This window comes from Pongo abelii, chromosome 10 (assembly GCF_028885655.2).
Source record: "Pongo abelii isolate AG06213 chromosome 10, NHGRI_mPonAbe1-v2.0_pri, whole genome shotgun sequence".
NCBI lineage: Eukaryota > Metazoa > Chordata > Mammalia > Primates > Hominidae > Pongo > Pongo abelii.
Genome location: NC_071995.2, coordinates 62,052,212 through 62,071,882, shown reverse-complemented (window position 1 = coordinate 62,071,882; position 19,671 = coordinate 62,052,212). Strand labels below are relative to the sequence as shown.

General features: G+C 37.2%; 1 protein-coding gene across 2 annotated transcripts in view; it reads right to left on the bottom strand.

Annotated features, from left to right (window-relative positions):
- The window catches only part of SRGAP1 (SLIT-ROBO Rho GTPase activating protein 1), a 318,022-nt gene that overhangs the window by 31,964 nt on the left and 266,387 nt on the right, over positions 1-19,671 (bottom strand). The window contains exons 12-16 of one of the 2 annotated variants that reach the window (XM_009247985.3): positions 18,962-19,064; positions 15,361-15,421; positions 15,149-15,226; positions 12,933-13,067; positions 1,303-1,408 (exon numbers count right to left, since the gene is read on the bottom strand). In XM_009247985.3, coding sequence (XP_009246260.2) covers positions 1,303-1,408; positions 12,933-13,067; positions 15,149-15,226; positions 15,361-15,421; positions 18,962-19,064 — 483 coding nt within the window. Of the gene's footprint in view, positions 1-1,302; positions 1,409-12,932; positions 13,068-15,148; positions 15,227-15,360; positions 15,422-18,414; positions 18,449-18,961; positions 19,065-19,671 lie in introns of both variants that reach the window. The other variant, XM_024256709.2, reaches the window with a different exon arrangement.

Genomic DNA, 19,671 nt, shown 5'->3' with positions numbered 1-19,671 from the left:
GAGAACTTTCCTGATTAACAGACTGCTTTCCTAGTCCATTATGGATTATTGTTCACAGTGGATTTTGTTCAGGTGTGTCAGGAACATTTGGTAGGAATGGTATGGAGGGGGCCAGCAGGAATGCGAGGTACTCCATGCTGGTGTATGGTGGTGGTGGTGGGGCGGGGTGGGGTGGGGACAGGCAAGTCTCTGGATTTTTAAAACTGCCTGAGTGACTGTGTTTCCTTAAAGGTAAAAAAGTACAGTGTCTAGCCTAAACATAGTTTAAACCTATCTCTCTAGATATTGCTTATTTCCAGTGGTGATTAATGTACAAAGGGGTTGCTACTGTCATTTGTGAATGTTTTAGGCACCACAGGTCAGCAGTAGAGTCTCATTCTGTATGGTTCTCTGCCATCATTTCCCTGTTGTATGATACTTGGCTCTTGGGGTCAAGCCGAGTGGGTATGATTTCAGGACTAGTCAGCGGGATTGTAATAAATCACTATGGCTTTTGAGAACTCCAAATGTCCCATGAAATAGAGAAAAGAAAACACCCAAATTTTAGGAAAGGAGAATCCATGCTAGCATGAAAAGGCATTCTCCAAGTTTACTCAATAAGTTGATTCCCCCTGCATTTCTTTATTTCCAGCTGCTTAGCTGAAATGTTGAATAGCAAGAGTACTCTTAGATAGGACTTGGGGAAGCTGTTCTTATAACGGAACCTATACAGCAGGAAGTAGCATAGCTGAAAATCAAGTTACTGAAATTAAAAGAATAAAGTTCTTTGAAAATAATGTAGCAATTTAAAAGATTTGTTACTCTGTTTAGGAGAACATTTTGAGGTATTTTCTTGTTGATAAGGTCTCATTACAGTGAATTTGCAGAAATTCTTTTTTGGATTTGTGTACAGCTCCCATCTATGATTTTCTTCCATCCCCGACTACAATATTAAAAAGTCACAGAAATTTTCCACAGTGAACAGCCAGTTTACATCATTTTGACAAAAACATTCATGACAGTTTTGGATGGAAGTTTGAAAAACACTGAATAACACTTCTCACTGAAAAGTTTTTTTTTTTAAGTAATATTTAAATATCTTTGCATTTGTGGCCACAGTTTTTACATCTAGGGTACGGCTTTCATCTATCAATGACGTTGATCTGCTGAGGAAAAATGTACCTTCAGTACATTTTTCAATGTATATTCAATCATTTTTCCCTTGGACTTTGCTGATAAATGGAACCCAATGTACATTTTATAGGATCCAAGAACAAAGACAGAATTCAGATGGGCCTTTTGTCAGAGCATTCAGGTACTTACTGATTGAGGAAGGCAAAGAGGTACCTCATCACTATAAGGACCGACCTGGGCAAAGTCAGGAGGAGTTTGCGGATGTGAAGCGCCCTCTCATAGAGATTATCTATTCCTACAGAGAGAAGATGACATGGTCAGAGTCCTTTCACTTGCCACATTTAAAACAGAACATTGCAGTACATGTATTACTGGTACACATCTAAATATAAGCAACACCTTGCTCTTGTGTGAGATCCAATTGTAACCAAAATAAATGATTGGCTTGGGTATACCACCATTCCAGAGGGCATCTCCTCTGACCCTCACCGTTTTCTCTGATTTTCATGGACTTGGCTTTGAGTAATTTAGAGTCTTCTAGATTTAAAAGCCATTTTTTCCTTTGCTGCTAATTCTAAATTTTGCATCTGATATGATTTCAACTTCTTCTTGCTGCATGGTAACCAGAGTAGCTTTCTGGGGCATGGCACCTCTCCCCCAACTGTTATGCATTAATTCATCATATATTTGTCTATGATTATGATCCAGGCAATGTGCCAGGTTTAGAATCTCTCCTTTCTCAAAATTACCATTGCATTTTACTTATATGACTTTTCACCTTGTATTACATTATACCATCAATGTTAGGAGAGCCTACCAGGTTTCAAGCACTAGGAATACATTAGCAATACAATTCCTGCCTTCATATGATGCATGCCCTGATGTTTATAGCTATTTATTTCCTTATCTCACCTTCCCTGTGGGATGGTGAGCTCCCCCAAGACAGGATTACCTGAAACCAGTGTTATGCTATCTCTTTACCAGGAATACAAACTGTCCAAAGTGTCTCAATACTAAAGTGCTTGCGAACATCAGCAAAAAGGTTACTACTACAACACATTATTTGTATTATTCTCTCTATATTTAAAAACAAATTTTCACATTTGCTATCTAAGTTAAAAGGAATAATAAACTTTGCAGTAGGCAGGGCACACAATGTCATCCCCATTTATCAGATTAGGAAAATGAGAACTGGGCAAGCGGCATACCCAAGGTCAGCAGGCTAGAAGGGGCAGACCTGGGACTACAACCTATGTGTCCTGTTTCATAAATCTGTTTCACAAGTCTGTTTTCTGTTTCGTAAGTCTGGTTGCCTTTCTTGGATCCCAAGACTACCACTTTGTAAAGTTGTACCTTTACAAAGTACAACTTTGAAGATACCCAATAAGCATACATTTGAGAAAACATTTCCAAAAAAGTAGTATGTTTGAAAACATTTCTGAAGCTTCCTATACTTTTATATCACCATGTTGTTCTTAATTGCTTGAGATATTCATGAAAATACTTGAAAATTCTCAGTCCATAGCCTCTGACACCATAGTCAACTCATTCTCATTATTATTGTTGTTTTTCAAACCTTCTTCCACCTATAAATGTGGATAACTCTCAAAGATTTCTACCTGGTCTCCTCAATGGCAACCTCCTCCAGTTGCAAGGTTACAAACATCACTTCTAAGATGATATCTTTGCTTCATTTTTCTACCTTGAATGGGAAAGAAGTCCTGTAGTTTCTACTTCTAGATATCTCACCGCTAATTTTCTAATTGAAGTCTTGATTATTTCTAACTTAGACTATCAAAATACTCTCCTAACTCAGTTTCCCTTTCCGATTCCTCTTGTATCAGTGGTTCTCAACCTTGACTTGGATTCACTTGGGGAGATTAAAAATGCTGATGCCTGAGATTCTTTCATGCAGCCAGGGTTGAGAACCACTGTCTTAATTACCCTTGCCAAGCTCATTTCCCTGGAATCTTGAGTGCTGATCCCAGCTGTTTTCCACTTATTATCAAACTGGGCATTCTATTTTCCCTTCTGCATAGCTGAAAAGGTGCGAAAAATCTATTAGGAATATTCTTGATTAACCAAGAATGAGCTGACAAAACAAGCAATAATTTATCAGGATTCCTGAGAAAAAACCACTTCCATTCCCACCTTTAAGTATGCCAAAGTTGGAACCATAGCTCTGTCATCTTTTAGCAAATGCAATTTCAGAAACTCCTGAACCAGAATGTAAGTAAAACATTATCATGCAATTAACATTCTCATTCTTTCATTTTTATTCTTTCAATATAAATCTATAATTTATAATAGTATGATCTTAGTAATACTGAATTGAATATATTACATTTTGCCTTTTTTATTTGTAAAATATTTCAAAATGGAGAAAATATAACGCTATGAACAAGGCAGATTAGGGTTACGTCTATTGCATACAAGCACTTTGTTAACATACTTCCCAGGCAATGGTCTTGATTTATTTTTCCCTGAGAAGAGGGAATAAGATGCTTAAAAAAGAAGTTATTCAACAGGTGTATAAATTCTCTCAGGCCACAATAACTCAATAATTAAGTTATCAACATTTCCACCCAGTTCGGTCCTAGTAGGATCAAGACATGTCCCAGAGTAAGCTGTTTATCCCCATGACAACTTCATGTGATATGTGCAAAACTACATTGTACAGAGAGGGAAGATGAAATGCCTAAAAATGAAGTAATTTGCAAGTCATTGAGAATTTAATGGGAATTTTGTACCTTTAAATACTATTTCAACACAGCTGCATTATTATCTCGTATCAGAAATTAACTGGTTGAATGCTTATCAGCTAAAATAGCTGATTTTATAAAAAGTGTAATGTTGTTGCTGCTTTAAAGAAGACAAAGATGATTTAGCATACCTGTATCTAGAAAGTCTATCTCTAAAAATGAAAAAGAAAAAACTCTTCAAAAGCGAAATTATACATATTATGATTTATTCTTAAGACAATAAAACTTCTCCCGCTGTTTAATGAGAATCTTGGGTGTTTCAAAAGTGAAGTTTCCTCATTCTCCCAGCAAATCCTCATTTTAAAGTTAAAGTCGAGGCTAAGATAAGAGAATTGCTTGAGCCCAGGAGTTCGAAGCTCCAGTGAGCTATGATCACACCACCACACTCTAGTCTGGGCAACAGAGGAATACATCATCTCTAAAAAAATTAATAATCATAAAGTTAAGGTCAACTATCAGGGACAGGATTTTTGTAGCTTAACGCTAGTTTTGAAGTCCTAGAGTTAAAAACAAAAGGAAAGGAAAGGATGTAAAAAGAACCATTCTTACTATATTATTCATCTTTAATATTTGTCAAATCCCATAGATGGCAAGTCACTCTGGAGGCTACATTCTCTATAACTACAGGACATAGGCGTTAATTCCAAGAGGTTTTGTTGTTGTTGTTGTTCTTGAGACAGTGTCTTACTCTATCATCCAGGCTGGAGTGCAGTGGGGCGATGTCGGCTCACTGCAACCTCTGCCTCCCGGGTTCAAGTGATTCTGATGCCTCAGGCTCCCAGGTAGCTGGGATTAGGAGCACCCACCACCATGCCTGACTAATTTTTGTATTTTTAGTAGAGAGGGGATTTTGCCATGTTGTCCAGGTTGGTCTCGAACTCCTGGCCTCAAGTGATCTGCCTGCCTCGGCCTCCCAAAGTGCTGGGATTACAGGTATGAGCCACCATCCCCGGCCTCAAGAAGTTTAATCTTAATTCAAGATCTTCTTGTTTCTATCTCTCGGTTCTAAACTTAGTCCCTCTACCTCTTAAAGGCAGTTTTAAAATTTTATTTAATAAGAATTGAGGGAACAAATATTTATACACCAGTTTCAGAGTAGCATTGTTCATAATAACCAAAAGGTAGAGACAACCTAAATGTTCATTGACAGATGAGTAGATAAACAAAATGTGGTATGCACACACAATGGAGTATTATTCAGCCTTAAAAAGAAAAACATTTCTGACACATGCTACAACATGCACGAGTCTTGACACTATGCTAACTGAAGCCAGTCACCAAAAGAACAAATATTATATGATTCCACTTATGTTAAGTACCTGGAATAGGCAAACGCGTAGAGACAGAAAGCAGAAGAGATAAAGCCAGGGCCTGGGGCGGAGGTGCAGGAGGATGGGGAGTTATTGTTTGATGAGTACTGAGTTTCTGTTTGAGAAGATGAAAAAGTTCTAGAAATGGATAGTGGTGATAATTGTGAATATACTTAATGCCACCGAACTGTACACTTAAAAATCGTTAACATGGTAAATTTTATATTATATAGATATATATTTTTACCACAATAAAAGAATGAGGGGGCCCATGGGATGCAAATGAAAGACTTCAGGGGAAAAGCAATGGGGACATAAGTGACACCAAAAAAACTAGATAAAGTTATATGAGGCAGATGTACATTCTTTATAACTACAGTCAACACAAATCAAAGCAAAACAGAACTGCTGGCATTCCTGAAGTAGTAGCAAATCTATTCGTCTCGAAGGCCTCCAACCGTTGATGGCTGCGAGCAGGACTCCCAATTCTACCTGGCTGTCTGCTCAACAGGCACGCAATGTGCATCCTACAAGAGCTTCGCTCTGGTGCAAATGACTCATTTACTGTCCTGAGTCCAGTTAGCAGGCAAAATTTATGGTTGCTGCTGACACCCTGATGAATGTACGTTCCTAGCTGGCTCTGAGTGTGGCAAATTTCACAATTTCATGCTGGAGGGAAAGATGGGTCTTTTCTTCCCCTCAGAAAAGTTGTCAGTGAGGAAAATCGTTATTTCACTTGGATTTCTTGTAAGCTGGGCTATGTTTTCCACAATTCAAGGTCTCATGTAATTAGGTAAAAGTGGCATTCGTCCAACCTTGATCACATGCTCAAAGCTCCCTGGGCTAATACATGTTTTTTTCCCAGCAGCGCAAGATTCTCATGTTAGCGTCCCAACTTCCCAGCAGGCGGGTTAGATAGCTCCATGTAAACGCATGTGAAAAATGTACCATAAAACACAAGTTACTTCAGCAAATGGCAAAAAGTTCAAATGGTCATCACTCTGAAAATACTGGTTCTTCTATGGACTATTTGCGGAAGTATTGGTTTGCCAGAAAACAAATAATAAATCACAAGATGCAAATTTCTCCTTAAGTATGAAGACAGGGAAGGAAATTCCTCGGCAGCCACATTTAGAAACTGTTTATTTAACAGTGGGTACACACATACTTCTGAGTTCCATAGCCTAACAGCTGGCATTCAAGATGAATGTACCAGTTTCAGGACATTTTTAGGTTCACACTAACAATGTCAAGGTGTTAATCAAACCTTTGCATATAATTGTTTAATAGACTGACTTCTGTGAATTAAACCATTGATTTCTCTCCTAAATAACAGCACTATAGAAATACATACATAGATGTTTCCTATTCTGCTGAATTATCATATTGAGGTTAGTAAAGAAACTGAGTCTTAGCCTAGAGAGCTTTACCTACTCAGTTCAGATACTCAGCCTATTAAATATTTTTAAGGATAAAGGAAAAGTTAAGAACATTATTATAAGGCATCAAACAGAAATTTAGAATTCAGAGAGAAAACCACCATGTATGTCAATAAAGCTGAAAGAAATTTTTATAGCAAAAACATATATTAGAGCATCAGAAAAAGAGTTCAAAAGCTTTTTTCATGAAATAATCAGAAAAGGCAAATAAATTTAGGTACTAAGAAGCTCATCATAGTATTTTGGCATAATTGCAAAATCACTGGAAACAATCTAAATGTCTAAACTAGGGGATTTGTTACATAAAATAGAAATCATTATAGGGTCACTAAAAGCTATATTTTGAAAATAATATTATTGAGTTTTAAAAAAATGGTTTATGAAGAGCCAGGACGGCATGGCATAATTTTTTACAACAGCTTGGCCGGGCACAGTGGCTCACACCTTAGTTTCAGCACTTTGGGAGGGCGAGGCAGGTGTATTGCTTGAGTCCAGGAGTTCAAGACCAGCCTGGGCAATGTGGTGAAACCCTGTCTCTACCAAAAAAATACAAAAATTAGCTGGGTGTGGTGGTGCATGCCTGTGGTCCCAGCTACTTGGGAGGCTGAGGGGGGAGGATCGCTTTAGCCTGGGAGGTTGCAGTGAGCTGTGATCATGCCACTGCAATCCAGCCTGGACAACAGAGTGAGAGCCTGTCTCAAAAACAATTTTTTTTACAACAGCTTTATTGAGATATAATTAATATACCATATAATTTACCCATTTACAGTTTACCAATGATTTTTAGTACACTCAGAGTTGTGCAGGATCACCTCAATCATTTTAGAACATTTTCATCACTTCAAAAACAAACCTCTTATCCATTAGCGGTCACTTGGTACGATATAATTTTTATGAAAAGTACATAGGAGTGGTGTACCCACAAAATGGATTATTATTTGGCAATCAAAAAGAATGAGGTACTGATACCTACTGTAACATGGATGATCCTTGAAAACATTATGCTAAGTGAAACCCAATCACAAAGGACAACATACTGTATAATTCTATTTGTATGAAACAGCCAGAACAGGCAAATCTATAGAGACAGAAAGATTAGTGATTGCCTAGGGCCGGGGGTGGTGGTGGTTATGAGTAAATGGGGAGTAATTGCCCATGTTTGCTAACTGGGGTTTCTTTTGGGGGTAATAAAAATGTACTATAATTGATTGTGGTGATGGTTGCATAACTCTGTGACTACACTAAAAACCACTGGCCTGTGCTCTTTAATGGATGAATTGTAGAGCATGAGAATTATATCTCAATAAAGCTGTTTCACAAAGTACATAGGTACTGTAGACAAACTCTGGAAAGATACTAAAAATGTTATCACTATCTCTGTGTAGAGAAATTACGATTTGTTCTTAGTTCATAATTTTTCTACAGTGATAACATGTTAATTGCATCACATTAGGTTGGTGCAAAAGTAATCATGGTTTTTGCCACTGAAAGTAATGGCAAAAGCCGCAATAACTTTTGCACCAACCTAATAAATAATTAAAGCATTGACTACTCATTTGATGATTTAAGGAATTATTGTTGGTTTTAAGGGTATGATAATGGTATTGTGGTTATGTTGTATATTAACATGAAACATAGTATTTGTTGTTGTTTGTTGTACACAAAATGTGTACATGTCAGTGGTTCTCTTTGGGTAGTGGAATTATGGAATTTTGGTAGATGATATTTTGTTCTATGTGCTTTTGTGCATTTTTCAGGTACTCTACAATGACTACATGTTGGTTTTGTGATAGGAAAAAAAATTCAACCTTAAGAAACCGTTTCCTCGTATCCAAGTAGTCACCTAAATAATAACACCTAATGCAAAATGAAATGAAAATGTTTCATCTGGGCTCACAGCCTTAAGACAGTCAGAAAAAAAACATGAACTACTTGAGTGGCTTTTCTAGGGCAAGTCACTTGAACTTATGCCCTAGGAAATCTCAGACCCATGATGCAGGGATATTCTACAAGCTGCCCAGACTTTGTGGGTATGACCTGGAGCATTGACAAAACCACTCACAGAGTGGATGGTTAAAACAAAACAAAAACAAAATAACTCTTGGGTGAGAAACTGAGAAACTACCAAGTTTGCCACTTCAAATTTATGTTGCATTTGGTTTTACTATGTCTTCATCCAAATAAGTAATCTTTAAAAAGAAATGTACAATAAATTGGGGAACATATAGTGCATATTTTTAAAAAAAGAATGCTAAGATAAATTTCCTTTGACTACATATATTTGTAAGCTTCCAAAGAACGTGGTCACTCAGGGTCATAAAGCATAAACATGGCTGGATAACTACTCATCACACACACACACACACACACACACACACACACACCCCTTTCCCCAAACAATCCAAAAATATGGAAGCGAAAAGTAGGGGGTGCTCCAGAGACTTATGCAAACTCTTAGAAAAGATGAAAAGGGAAGATTTTTCTATACAAAATAACTGTCATGTGAAATTACTTTAACAGGGAAAATCAAACCCAATTACAGCAATGCTACAAGATGACAAGGGTAAAAACAACCTATCACTCAGATCTCTCCTTCCTCTAAAATTTCAAAATCTTTGTTTCTATCATATATTAACTTAGCCTGCATTTATTTGTAAATATCTTACCTTTCCTGCTACATTTTGAGCCTCTTAAATGCAAGAATCAAGTCTCTGAATCCCTAGAAAGTTTTATACATTGTAGACAATTAATCAACTTGGTTCAAATCGTCAAAAGTCTGCAATATTGATAAGGGGATACAATGATAAAAGATGTATTATGCTACTCAAAGGATTTATTGAAAATCAGGAAAAATGCAGGAAAATCCAGGAAAAATGCATTATGGTCACATTGGTAAGAAAAAAATGCTTGCTTAGAGATAATAACATCCAAGAATCCTCTCTTTCTTAAGAGGTTAAATGTTGGAGGAAAAGGGGTTGTTATATAAAGAGGCTGTTAGTGTCAATATGTATGTTTTTGGAAAACCTGCCATTCTGTAAAACTGTGCACTAAAAGAAACAAGACTTATGGGAAAAATAGGATTGGCGCCGACTACTCAACATTTATGAAACTTTGGAACTACAGCACTAATGAAAACATTAACAATCCTATTAAAATCCAGGGATTATGAATCCATTGATTTTGATTAATCCACTGTTTTAATACAGGAGGGAATGTCATTGTAGCTTCTTCACTTGCACTTGAGCACTGTAGGCACCACTTACATGAGATATCTCCATAGATTTTTTCCTTGTAGTTTACATATTCGCTAAATATGACTCTAATTGTGAGAAAGCTTGACACTGATTGCTACAAAGTATTTAATGTGCTGGGAAAAATCATGCTGGAAACAATGTAACTTGAGGATAATGCAAATATTTCTAAACTCACGTGAGTTAATTATGCCAAAGAAACGCATATTTAGCACAACAGACAGATTGATAAGTGGCTAACCCAGGTATTGGCATATGTGACCACAGTTTATAGTCAAAGTAATTGTAATAGTAGTAATGATGACAGCTTGTAACACTTACTGAGCGTTACTATGTGCCAGGCATGATGTTAAACCCTTTACATAGACTATCTCATTTATTCTTCACATAGACTCTATAAAGTAGGTGAAGAAACAGCTATTTAATAAGATTAAGTATTAATCTTTGCCCAAGTTTATACAAAGTTGGAAAGTGGGAAAGCTAGGATTTGAACCTAGATCTTTCTGACTCTATGGCGTCAGTTATTGAAAACCACTATGAAATGATATTTTTCATCCAAGAAAAGTGTGAAATGATTCTATAATGGTAACTGACAATGTGGCCCAACAGCCTTTATCCAACTGGTACATGTACATGGTACAGCTGACATGATGTATGGACCTAGAAAACCACTAAGCATTGTACAGCACTTGTTATTTTTCCAGACTTAAGCTTTTTGGCTAGGATGTGAGGGAAATCTTTGGACATGGCCAAAGGAGAATTCCAGAAGTGAGACACCGCCTTTTCATTTCTTTCCAGCTGGGTCAGAGGTTCGTTGTGATGACTCAGGCTACGCAAGGGCCGTGGAATGGACGTGCAGCTGTACTTCTAAATTCCAATGGGACATCAGACTGGGGAGGATTATGACCAGGAAATTCATACCCAACTGGAGCCAAGACTCTAGGCACCAATGCCAGACAAAGAACTCGTGGTGGAATCTTGACTTTTCAATTCATTTCATCTATAAATTCTATTTAACTTAACATGCTCCAGGAATTAACTAATTCCTAACCTTTGGGACTGGCCAAATGTTAGGGCTGCAAAACTACTCCACAGACCTGTGGAGCTAACTGTGGGCACTTCATTGAGCATATTCTATGCCGGGCACTCTTCTTGGCATTTTACACATATTAACTCACTAAATTCTCACAACCCTATGATGTAAGGATTAGTGGTCCCCCTATTTCATAGGTGAGGAAACTGAGATGCAGAGAGCTGAAGAAACCTGCCTAAGGTCACACAGCTGATGAGTATATGACAGAGCTAGGATCTGAACTAGGCTCTTTGAATCCAGAGCCTCCATTCTTAACCTACTGCCTAAACTCCTTCTCTAGTAGTAGGAGACAGAGGGGTTAAAAAAATTATAATGTGGGGAGATCAGAAAAATTCTGGACATACGTACCCAATAGAATAATGGGAGAGGAGAAAGTGGTGGGAAGGACAGAGTTGTGGGAGGAATGCCAATTTGGCAAAGCCTTCACAGCAGATGTTGAATGGTTATCATAGACAGCTGAGGAAACAGCATAGGCAAGTGGATGGAGGTGGGAAATGGCCCAGCATGTGTGCAGTCTGCTACTGCTGAAATATACAGTAAATATGGTAGGGTAGCAGGAGAGGGCTGTGCAGCAGTAGGAGAGATTAGAGAGACGACGAATTCAATTATATGAATTGGCCATGCCATGGAGTTAGCTTTTTTTTTTTTTTTTTTTTGAGACAGAGTCTTGCTCTGTCACCGAGGCTGGAGTGCATGCAGTGGCATGATCTCGGCTCACTGCAACCTCTGCCTGCCAGACTCAAGTGATCCTCCTGCTTCAGCCTCCCAAGAAGCTGGGAATCCAGGTGCATGCCACCATGCCTGGCTAATTTTTTATTTTTAGTAGAGATGGGGTTTTGCCATGTTGTCCAGGCTGGTCTCAAACTAATGGAGACCAAGCAATCAGCCCACCTTGGGGAGTTTGCTTTTATATTGAAATAGGTTTTAAAAAAGGGAGAAAGCAAGCAACCCAGTTTTTTTTTTTTTTTTTTTTTAAACTCTAGCTGCAGTGTGGAGAATGCAGGGTTAGGGGTTGGGAAAAGAAGGCAAAATCTAGAAGTAGAGTCCATTTAAGAGACTCTAACTATCCCCAGTGAGAAACCAAGGTGATGGTGATGGGGAAGCAGGGATGAGTAGTGAGATGTTTTTTTTGAGGCCAGATCAATAGGACTTGTTGATTCAGGTGGGGGGTGAGGGGTGGAGGGACTGTAGGGAGATTTCTTTATTAAGAGTAAAAAGTTGATCCTTATGAAGCCTAAGTGATTGAAGTCAGCTCTAGACTCTTGCTGGGAACTCGGACTTAAAAGGGACACTGTATTTTTAGATGCATGGATCTTGATTGTGGCTAATAATTAATTCATGGTATCATTATTTTCACCTTCCTTTGTATAGTGTCAAAAAGCCCCCACTGAAGTAAACAGCAATGCTTTACTTTGCCAGTGATTATCGGTTTCATAATATGTCATAGACAATCCCAGAGCAACTCTGCCTATTAGCTTGGGTTGCCCACTGACAGATAATTACCACCTGGTGTTCCTGCACTGTAATAAGGATCTTTGATCTTATTTTACCCATTTCTTGAAATAACATTCAAAGATGGATAAATTACCCCACTCCTAAAACTGGTTGAGAACAACCAAGAACCAAAAGCCAAGAAAAGGTCACATTTCCCAGCTTACAACTTCCTCCTTTCCCTTAGGCGGCTGGCACCTGGCTTTCTGCTCAATTCCAGCCATGAGTGGGAAGCTCCTGGCTTTCTGGAGCCAGAGGATGCTCAGGAGGAAAGCCCACTCAGCTGAGGGCGAGGCCACAGCTGGGAGGATGACTCGCACTGGATCCAGAAAGAAAACAAATGGTCTCAGAAATATGGTGGTAATGGGGTAATGGTGGGGGTGGGGGTGTATGGAGGGGGGCCACTGCCTTTTCCAGGAAGTTGGTTAGTGAAATAATTCTGGTGGGAAAAGACGAAAAAAATGTCCACTTACTGATACAAGAAATCAGATCGTTAAATCTTTCCTTAGGAAAGAGGGGGTTTTCCAGCCCACGGAAATAGAGCTTCAGAACGCCAGCAACTGAGTTAATATCATGGTTACTCTGGTCATCAGCCAAAGGATTTTCACCTAAAAAAAAAAAACAAAAAAACTCGTTACATTAACAGTGCTTCTTTTTTTTTCTCTGAACAAAAATATATTTCTATGAACATACACATTGCTATATATACATGTATCTTTTAATTATGCTTTATGAAAGATTATATGGTACTAAAATTAAAATAATTGGTTTAGATATCCCACCCCATGATTAACCGAAAAATAGCTGACTAAAATAAAGCTTTTAAAATCTTACGCTACTAAATAATCCCTTACAAGTTACTCAAATCTTAAAATAAAATATTGTGGAATTTATAATTTTACCCAACCCCCACTTTTTTTAAGCTGAAATCTGTAATCTTAGTTTGACATGAATTCAAACACTACATCCTGTGTTTCTTACCCTCCTGGGAAAAAGACACACCATAGGTCTGTCTGACTGTGCTATATGGGTCAGTAAAATTTATCAGAAATGTCATAGGCGCCACTGAATTGTGAACACAATTCCTACTGAATTGTGAACACAATACCTACAATTAAATAAGTAGGTATGTCCCAAAGTGGCATGGTGGTGTTCACAGCACATCTGAAAGCTGTCTTGAGCAGAGGGAGACTCTAAAATCAGATAGAAGAACTTGAAAATGTACCTTTCACGTTACCAAGGAGTTTGTCTAAAAAGTGGGAATTTAAAAAATATATCACAAATATAAAATATTTTTTTTTATGGTAAACAACTTTAAAATATTAGGCAACTAGTCTGGTTAGTGTTTCTCTCTGAGAATTAAATTAAATTATTAGGCAACTAGTCTGGTTATTGTTCCTCTAGAGATAAAATCCTTAAGAAGTTCAACATAAAATACAACCTTAAATCAAATTCTATTTTTTATTTACAGTTTTATGCTTCTCTTCTAAAGTTCACAAAAAGTGTGCATTGCATTTTAACGTATTTTTTTGCTTCTTAGGGCAATTTATTTTTAGGGATCTGTTGTTCTCTTTTCTCTGTTCCTAGGGCAAGAAATCACTGAACATGAATTTATCAGAATATAATAATTACTATTATTTTTGCCCACTGTGAGAAAGCCTCACCCAAGCAGATCACAAACAAATAACAAATACTGGGAAAATTTCCAAGGAAAAATGATCATGTATTTTGCCTGTGGTGGCTAGCACAGAACCTGATACTTTACTATATTTCAGCTCATCCTGAAGATGGCCAATGCATGAGACTTGGCACATGTGGCTGCTCTACTCTAGCCATCCATTTTTACAGTTTTGCAGGTGAGGAAATCGAGGCCAAATAGGAATTGAGCAACTTGACCCATATCACATGATTGATTAGTGGCTGAGAGTCTGATATGATTCTAGGTCTGCCTGACATGAAAGTGTGCAGCTTTGCTAATTATAATGTGCTAACTGGAATGTTTCTAACATAAGGAAATGATATGTGCTTCAGGTGGTGGATATCCCAGTTACCCTGATTTGATCATTACACATTGTATGCCTGTGTTAAAACATCATATATACCCTATTAATACATAATACTATGAGGTACCCATAATAGTTAAAAATAAAAAATTAAGGGAAAAAAAGTATTGACATTGAAAAAAGATAATGTATATGGTATATGACCCAGTTTAGTAGAATTTATTTGACAGCCAATTATGAACAAGCATAAGGCACCCCCTAGGGTCACAGGGAAGGAGTCTGTGGACAGTGAGAAGAAAAAGGGAAGAGCTCCTGACAAAGGGAGCAGCTGGGCAGCTGGGCAGCTGGGAGGAGCTGCCTCCCTCACCTGCTGTCTAGGCCCAGGGCTGCCCTGGCCACTCTTCTAGAACCCTTTCAGCCCCACATTTGCTACACCTGGCACCAATTATCAATGTCAGTCCTCAACCAGGATGCAGAGCTCATATGCTTTTCTAATTTTAATAACAAGGGCTTATAGTTTTGGTCCCATTTCTCAGCTATTCTTAATGGATTCTTACCGCTGCACCCCTAATGCAGTACATACAAAGAAAGGTTTTGAAGATATACAGAATAAGGGTGCCACTTCAGTTTACAGAACATGATGACTTTTCAACATGGTTTGCTTATAGGGATAGACGTGCAATTACCTCTCTCAAATGAATTTTTAATATCATTGACTTCCACCTGGGAACCAGACACTCGGAAAATCCCCTGATGCTGAAGACCTAAAGAGAAAAGAAGGGAAACAGGATAAAACCCCCATCACATTGTCTAGGTCCCTCTTTTCCCAGGAAGTAAATTTACTGAAACACTTCTAGTGATTTTTTAAAAAATAAGAATTCTGTAGTTTATGGCTTACCATAGAGATTGATGAACCGAATACAGCTTTCCACAATGAGGGGAATAACCTGTCCTGAGTCCTGGGTAAAGGGATGGAAACCAGTTAACCTCAAGGGAGAGGTATAAACCCATCATAATAATAAGGCTTAGAGTTTAACAGTAATTAAAGAGGGATTTTTGCAGTTCTGGAGCAAACCAAGTTAAATACATTTAAGGCAATTCTGTTTCAACTTACTCTGCTGTGCCTAGAGATGTCAAAACCTAATTCATCTCTTTTCTCATATTAAGACTTACATACCAAAATGAATATGTGAATAACTCATTTTTAAAAGCTTATTTATACAAGTGATCAATCTTTAACAGACTTAAAAAGAACTCTGTGTATTATAATCATAGCATCTTCAGTTTGATTCGCTATATTCATCATGAAAGACAACCTTTCAGCCACCTCAGGATTCTCTCTATGACATCCCTGAGAGTACATCACCTAGATGACAAGTTATAAAACAGCTTCCATATCTATAGATGCATAATATAAGAATTGTTACAGAGATAATTAAAACATGTATTTACTTAGTTTGCATCAGAACCTACAGATTTTTCATTAATACATTGTCATATTTTAAGGAATAAGAAAAAAATGGCACAACTGTATATCGCAGATTTGTTTTTTTAGAAAGGAACATTTTTGGGCCTTCTCTCCCCACATCTTGTAAAACAGTCACTGCTTTCTACTGAACAAATGTAAACTGTGGTAATGTTTTAAAACATGTATAGGATGACAAATGAGATGAAGGGCTGCTGAGGTCACAGTTAAATATGTACCAATGCCATGTACTCCATGAAGTTAAAGAAGGTTACTGACTACAGAATTATTTTTCATGTATTTTTAAGACTCTGCTTTTTCAGGAATTAGATCTTTTTTTAAAAAAAAAAGCCAAAAAAACAAAACCATCGGGCTCAAAAATGGTTAGCTGACATCAGGTATTAATTCGTGAGGAATTTTATTTTGAAATGCAAGAAACGGTTGTCTTAATATATTAGAACAATTCAGAATCCATTAACCTTTCCAATTAAGCAGTGGGGGAAGGATTAGGAATAATGCAGTTCAGCAATTTAAACGCTTTACTATTCCTAGAATGGGTATTATACTTCTTAAGGAATTGTCTTATTTTAGGTTTTAAGACAATCTAATCAGTGTATAAACCAGTTAATGGCTCAATTACTTCTGGAGACTGTATTAAGTTTCTCTAATTAGTTAATTTGTTTTAGGAGCATAAATTTTGTTAATTTCTTAAAGAAGAGTCTTAAGAATAAAAATGCATTTTAGTGTGGACTAGTTGGCTCAGGAACAGCAATGTAATTACATCATAACTTACTGAATATGTGAAAGGATTTTTCTTTAAGATATAAGTGTTTTAGGGGAAGTAAACTGTACGAACAATTCATGGAACACTAATCTGAAAGCAACATATTTTTAAATGTAAGTGATAAAAAGAGATCATTAGTTTACATCTCTGCTGAATTTAGTATTAAAAAGAAAAGCAAAGAATACAAAGTTATGAAAAGGAAAATGTTTGCACTAAGAAAGTTCTCAAAAAATGTCTTCGGTTTTCATATTTTTAAATAAGTTTTTGTGTTTACATTTACTAATTGCTTTTTTAAAAAGCTATGATCAGTATTTCATTCGGATATAATTAATTTTGTAGTCAAAAAGTAATGAGCATATATGATTTAATTTAATTTTACAGATTTCAGATGCATGGGTAGAAAACATAAGAAAATATTTTATAAGAACAATGGGGGTGCATTCCATCTATCATTCAAACTAATCTCTTGGTGTCGGTTTTCCCATGAGAAAAAAGAGAAAAAATGGTTTTGCTCTTGCTGTCTTCACAGTGACATTGTGGAGATTTCAAGTGATCAAGCCCTTTTTAGAAGTGGAAAGGAGCCCTCTGTATTGTTTCTATTACCAAAGATTCTTCAATGTGCCATCTGGGCTGTGAAGAGCTTCTATAAGTGAATTTTCCATGATAGCTGGTTTATTTATTCTTTGGTACCTCAATTTACTTTCATTTAACTGTTCTTAATGAAAAATTGAAAAAGTATGTAATATGTGCTTTTCTGTCATCGTAAGTAGCCATTCTCATACTGTATTATCAAATACAACAGAATCCTATGTCTGCTTCTTGCAGTTTTTCTACATTCTCTTTCTCTGCCAGGCCATCAGCTGCATATCTCATTGCTTTCATTTTATCGCTCCTCTCTCTCCATATAATTTGTCCCTGCTTATAAGCCAGGGGCTGGGAAAACAGGTAATCAAATTTGACAATAATTTTATATTAAATTAGAGCCAATAAGGTTCTTCTGGATTTAAGGCTTAAGGCAGTTGATTTGTAACTGCTATTTAGGTTCTTCAGTGGCTTTTCACTTAATTCCAGAGTAGGGCTGATTTTTAAGGCTGCCAGAGGTTTTTAATCTATGTATGTATGTATGTATGTATGTATGTATGTATGTATGTATGTATCTATGTATGTGTGTGTCTGTCCTTATACATGCCACATGCACATTTAATTATTAGTACACATATTCAATAAACAGACCTAAGAAAGTAAGACGTCTGTAACACATCATTAAGGGAGGTTATTAATGACGTGGTTTCTCAGATAAACTTAGTTTGCAGAAACACTGCAGCCCATGCCATAAAATGTGAACTACGAAGGAAAAAGCAAGCCCTTTTCTTTTTTGTAAAATTCACACTAGGGTCCAAAATCCAGTATTAAATGTGTATTTGGTATTTAACATTGACTTTCCCTAATAAAGCCCTTGATCAAACTTGATACATTTGCCAAACACATAATGTAAAAACTAATAGTTTAATGTATCCATTTTTCCTCTAGTGTTTGATTGCTACAGTTTCTAAGTAAAACCTATTTATAAACTTGTCTAATTTCCAAATGCAAACATTTTTCTTTTAAAAACCTTAACGATCTAATTAAAGCCAAGCATGAGCACGACTTGAAAATGATACCAACAGTTGAAAGAGCACCCTTACGTCCCTCTAGCACTATACCTGATGTCTTGTGTGCGAGTTTCTTCGTCCTCGGCTAGAAGCATTATCAGAAATACAGGATGAAAAAGAAGACGAAGAGTAAACACAGCAGAGATACAAGGTATAGATCATAGGGTCTTACAATTCATTCAATATAATGAATTCCTCAAGTCATGGGAAATCAAAACTCCTGCTGTGTTTCAGAGCTATCCTAACAAGCAGACTTTAAAGAATATTTTGTGCCATCTCATTTGCATGAGTAAAAATACAACATTTTTATCAGGTTGCTTTTTAACTTTCTGTACAAATTATGGCTCTTTTTAAAAAAAATAAAGAGGGCTTTCTTTTATGCCCACATAATAATACCCTCATTTATCCTCTCTTCTGAAGGCACTCAACCCAAATATTCTTTCCTCTCTGACTTCAGGAAATATTATATTGATTTTCTGGGAAAGCAAAGAGCCCCAGGACAGACTTGGACATAATGACCTTCCTCCTCTTACAAGAGGCTGAGACCATTATAGTAAGAAGCATGGAGATCAGCCACCCAGATGGCTGGTGCCAGTACCTTGACGAATGTTTCCAAATCCCCATTAAACAACTTAGTATTATACTGTGAGCGGGGCCTGGACTTCCTGTGTTTCTGGGGCTTAGGGGGAACATTTGGAGGCCTAAGGGAAGGGAATATAATTACTGAGCATGGCAGAAATCAAACAATAAATGAAACATCTATAGGTCACATCAATATTACAAAACACGGGGATCTTGGGTTCCTTCCCCTCCCCCAATCACAGGGGAAAACATTCCCTCCCATTTCCCATTTATTTACTTTCACTTCTGTATCAAAAAACATACAAATTGTTTATTCACACTGCTGTTTCCCTGTATGTTGCAGCTGACATTTGTTTGTTTGCTGGTTTGTTTTAAAATAAGCACTACCAAGTAGACTCGTTAGCTATTTGGCCAAATGTTACAAACCAGCATTCTTGTTATTTGGTTTACAAGTCACACAGTAAGATACAACCGGTCATAAAGATTAGGGCTCTGGTAGATCCCCAAATGAGGAATTAAATGTAACATTTTTAGGTACACATAATTTTTTTTTAAAGACAGAGTCTTGCTCTGTTACCCAGGCTGGAGTGTAGTGGAATGATCATGGCTCACTGCAGCCTCCACCTTCTGGGCTCAAGGGATCCTCCCACCTCAGCCCAAGTAGCTAGGACTTGTACAGGCGCATGCCATCATGCCCAGCTAATTTTTAAATTTTTTGTAGAGACG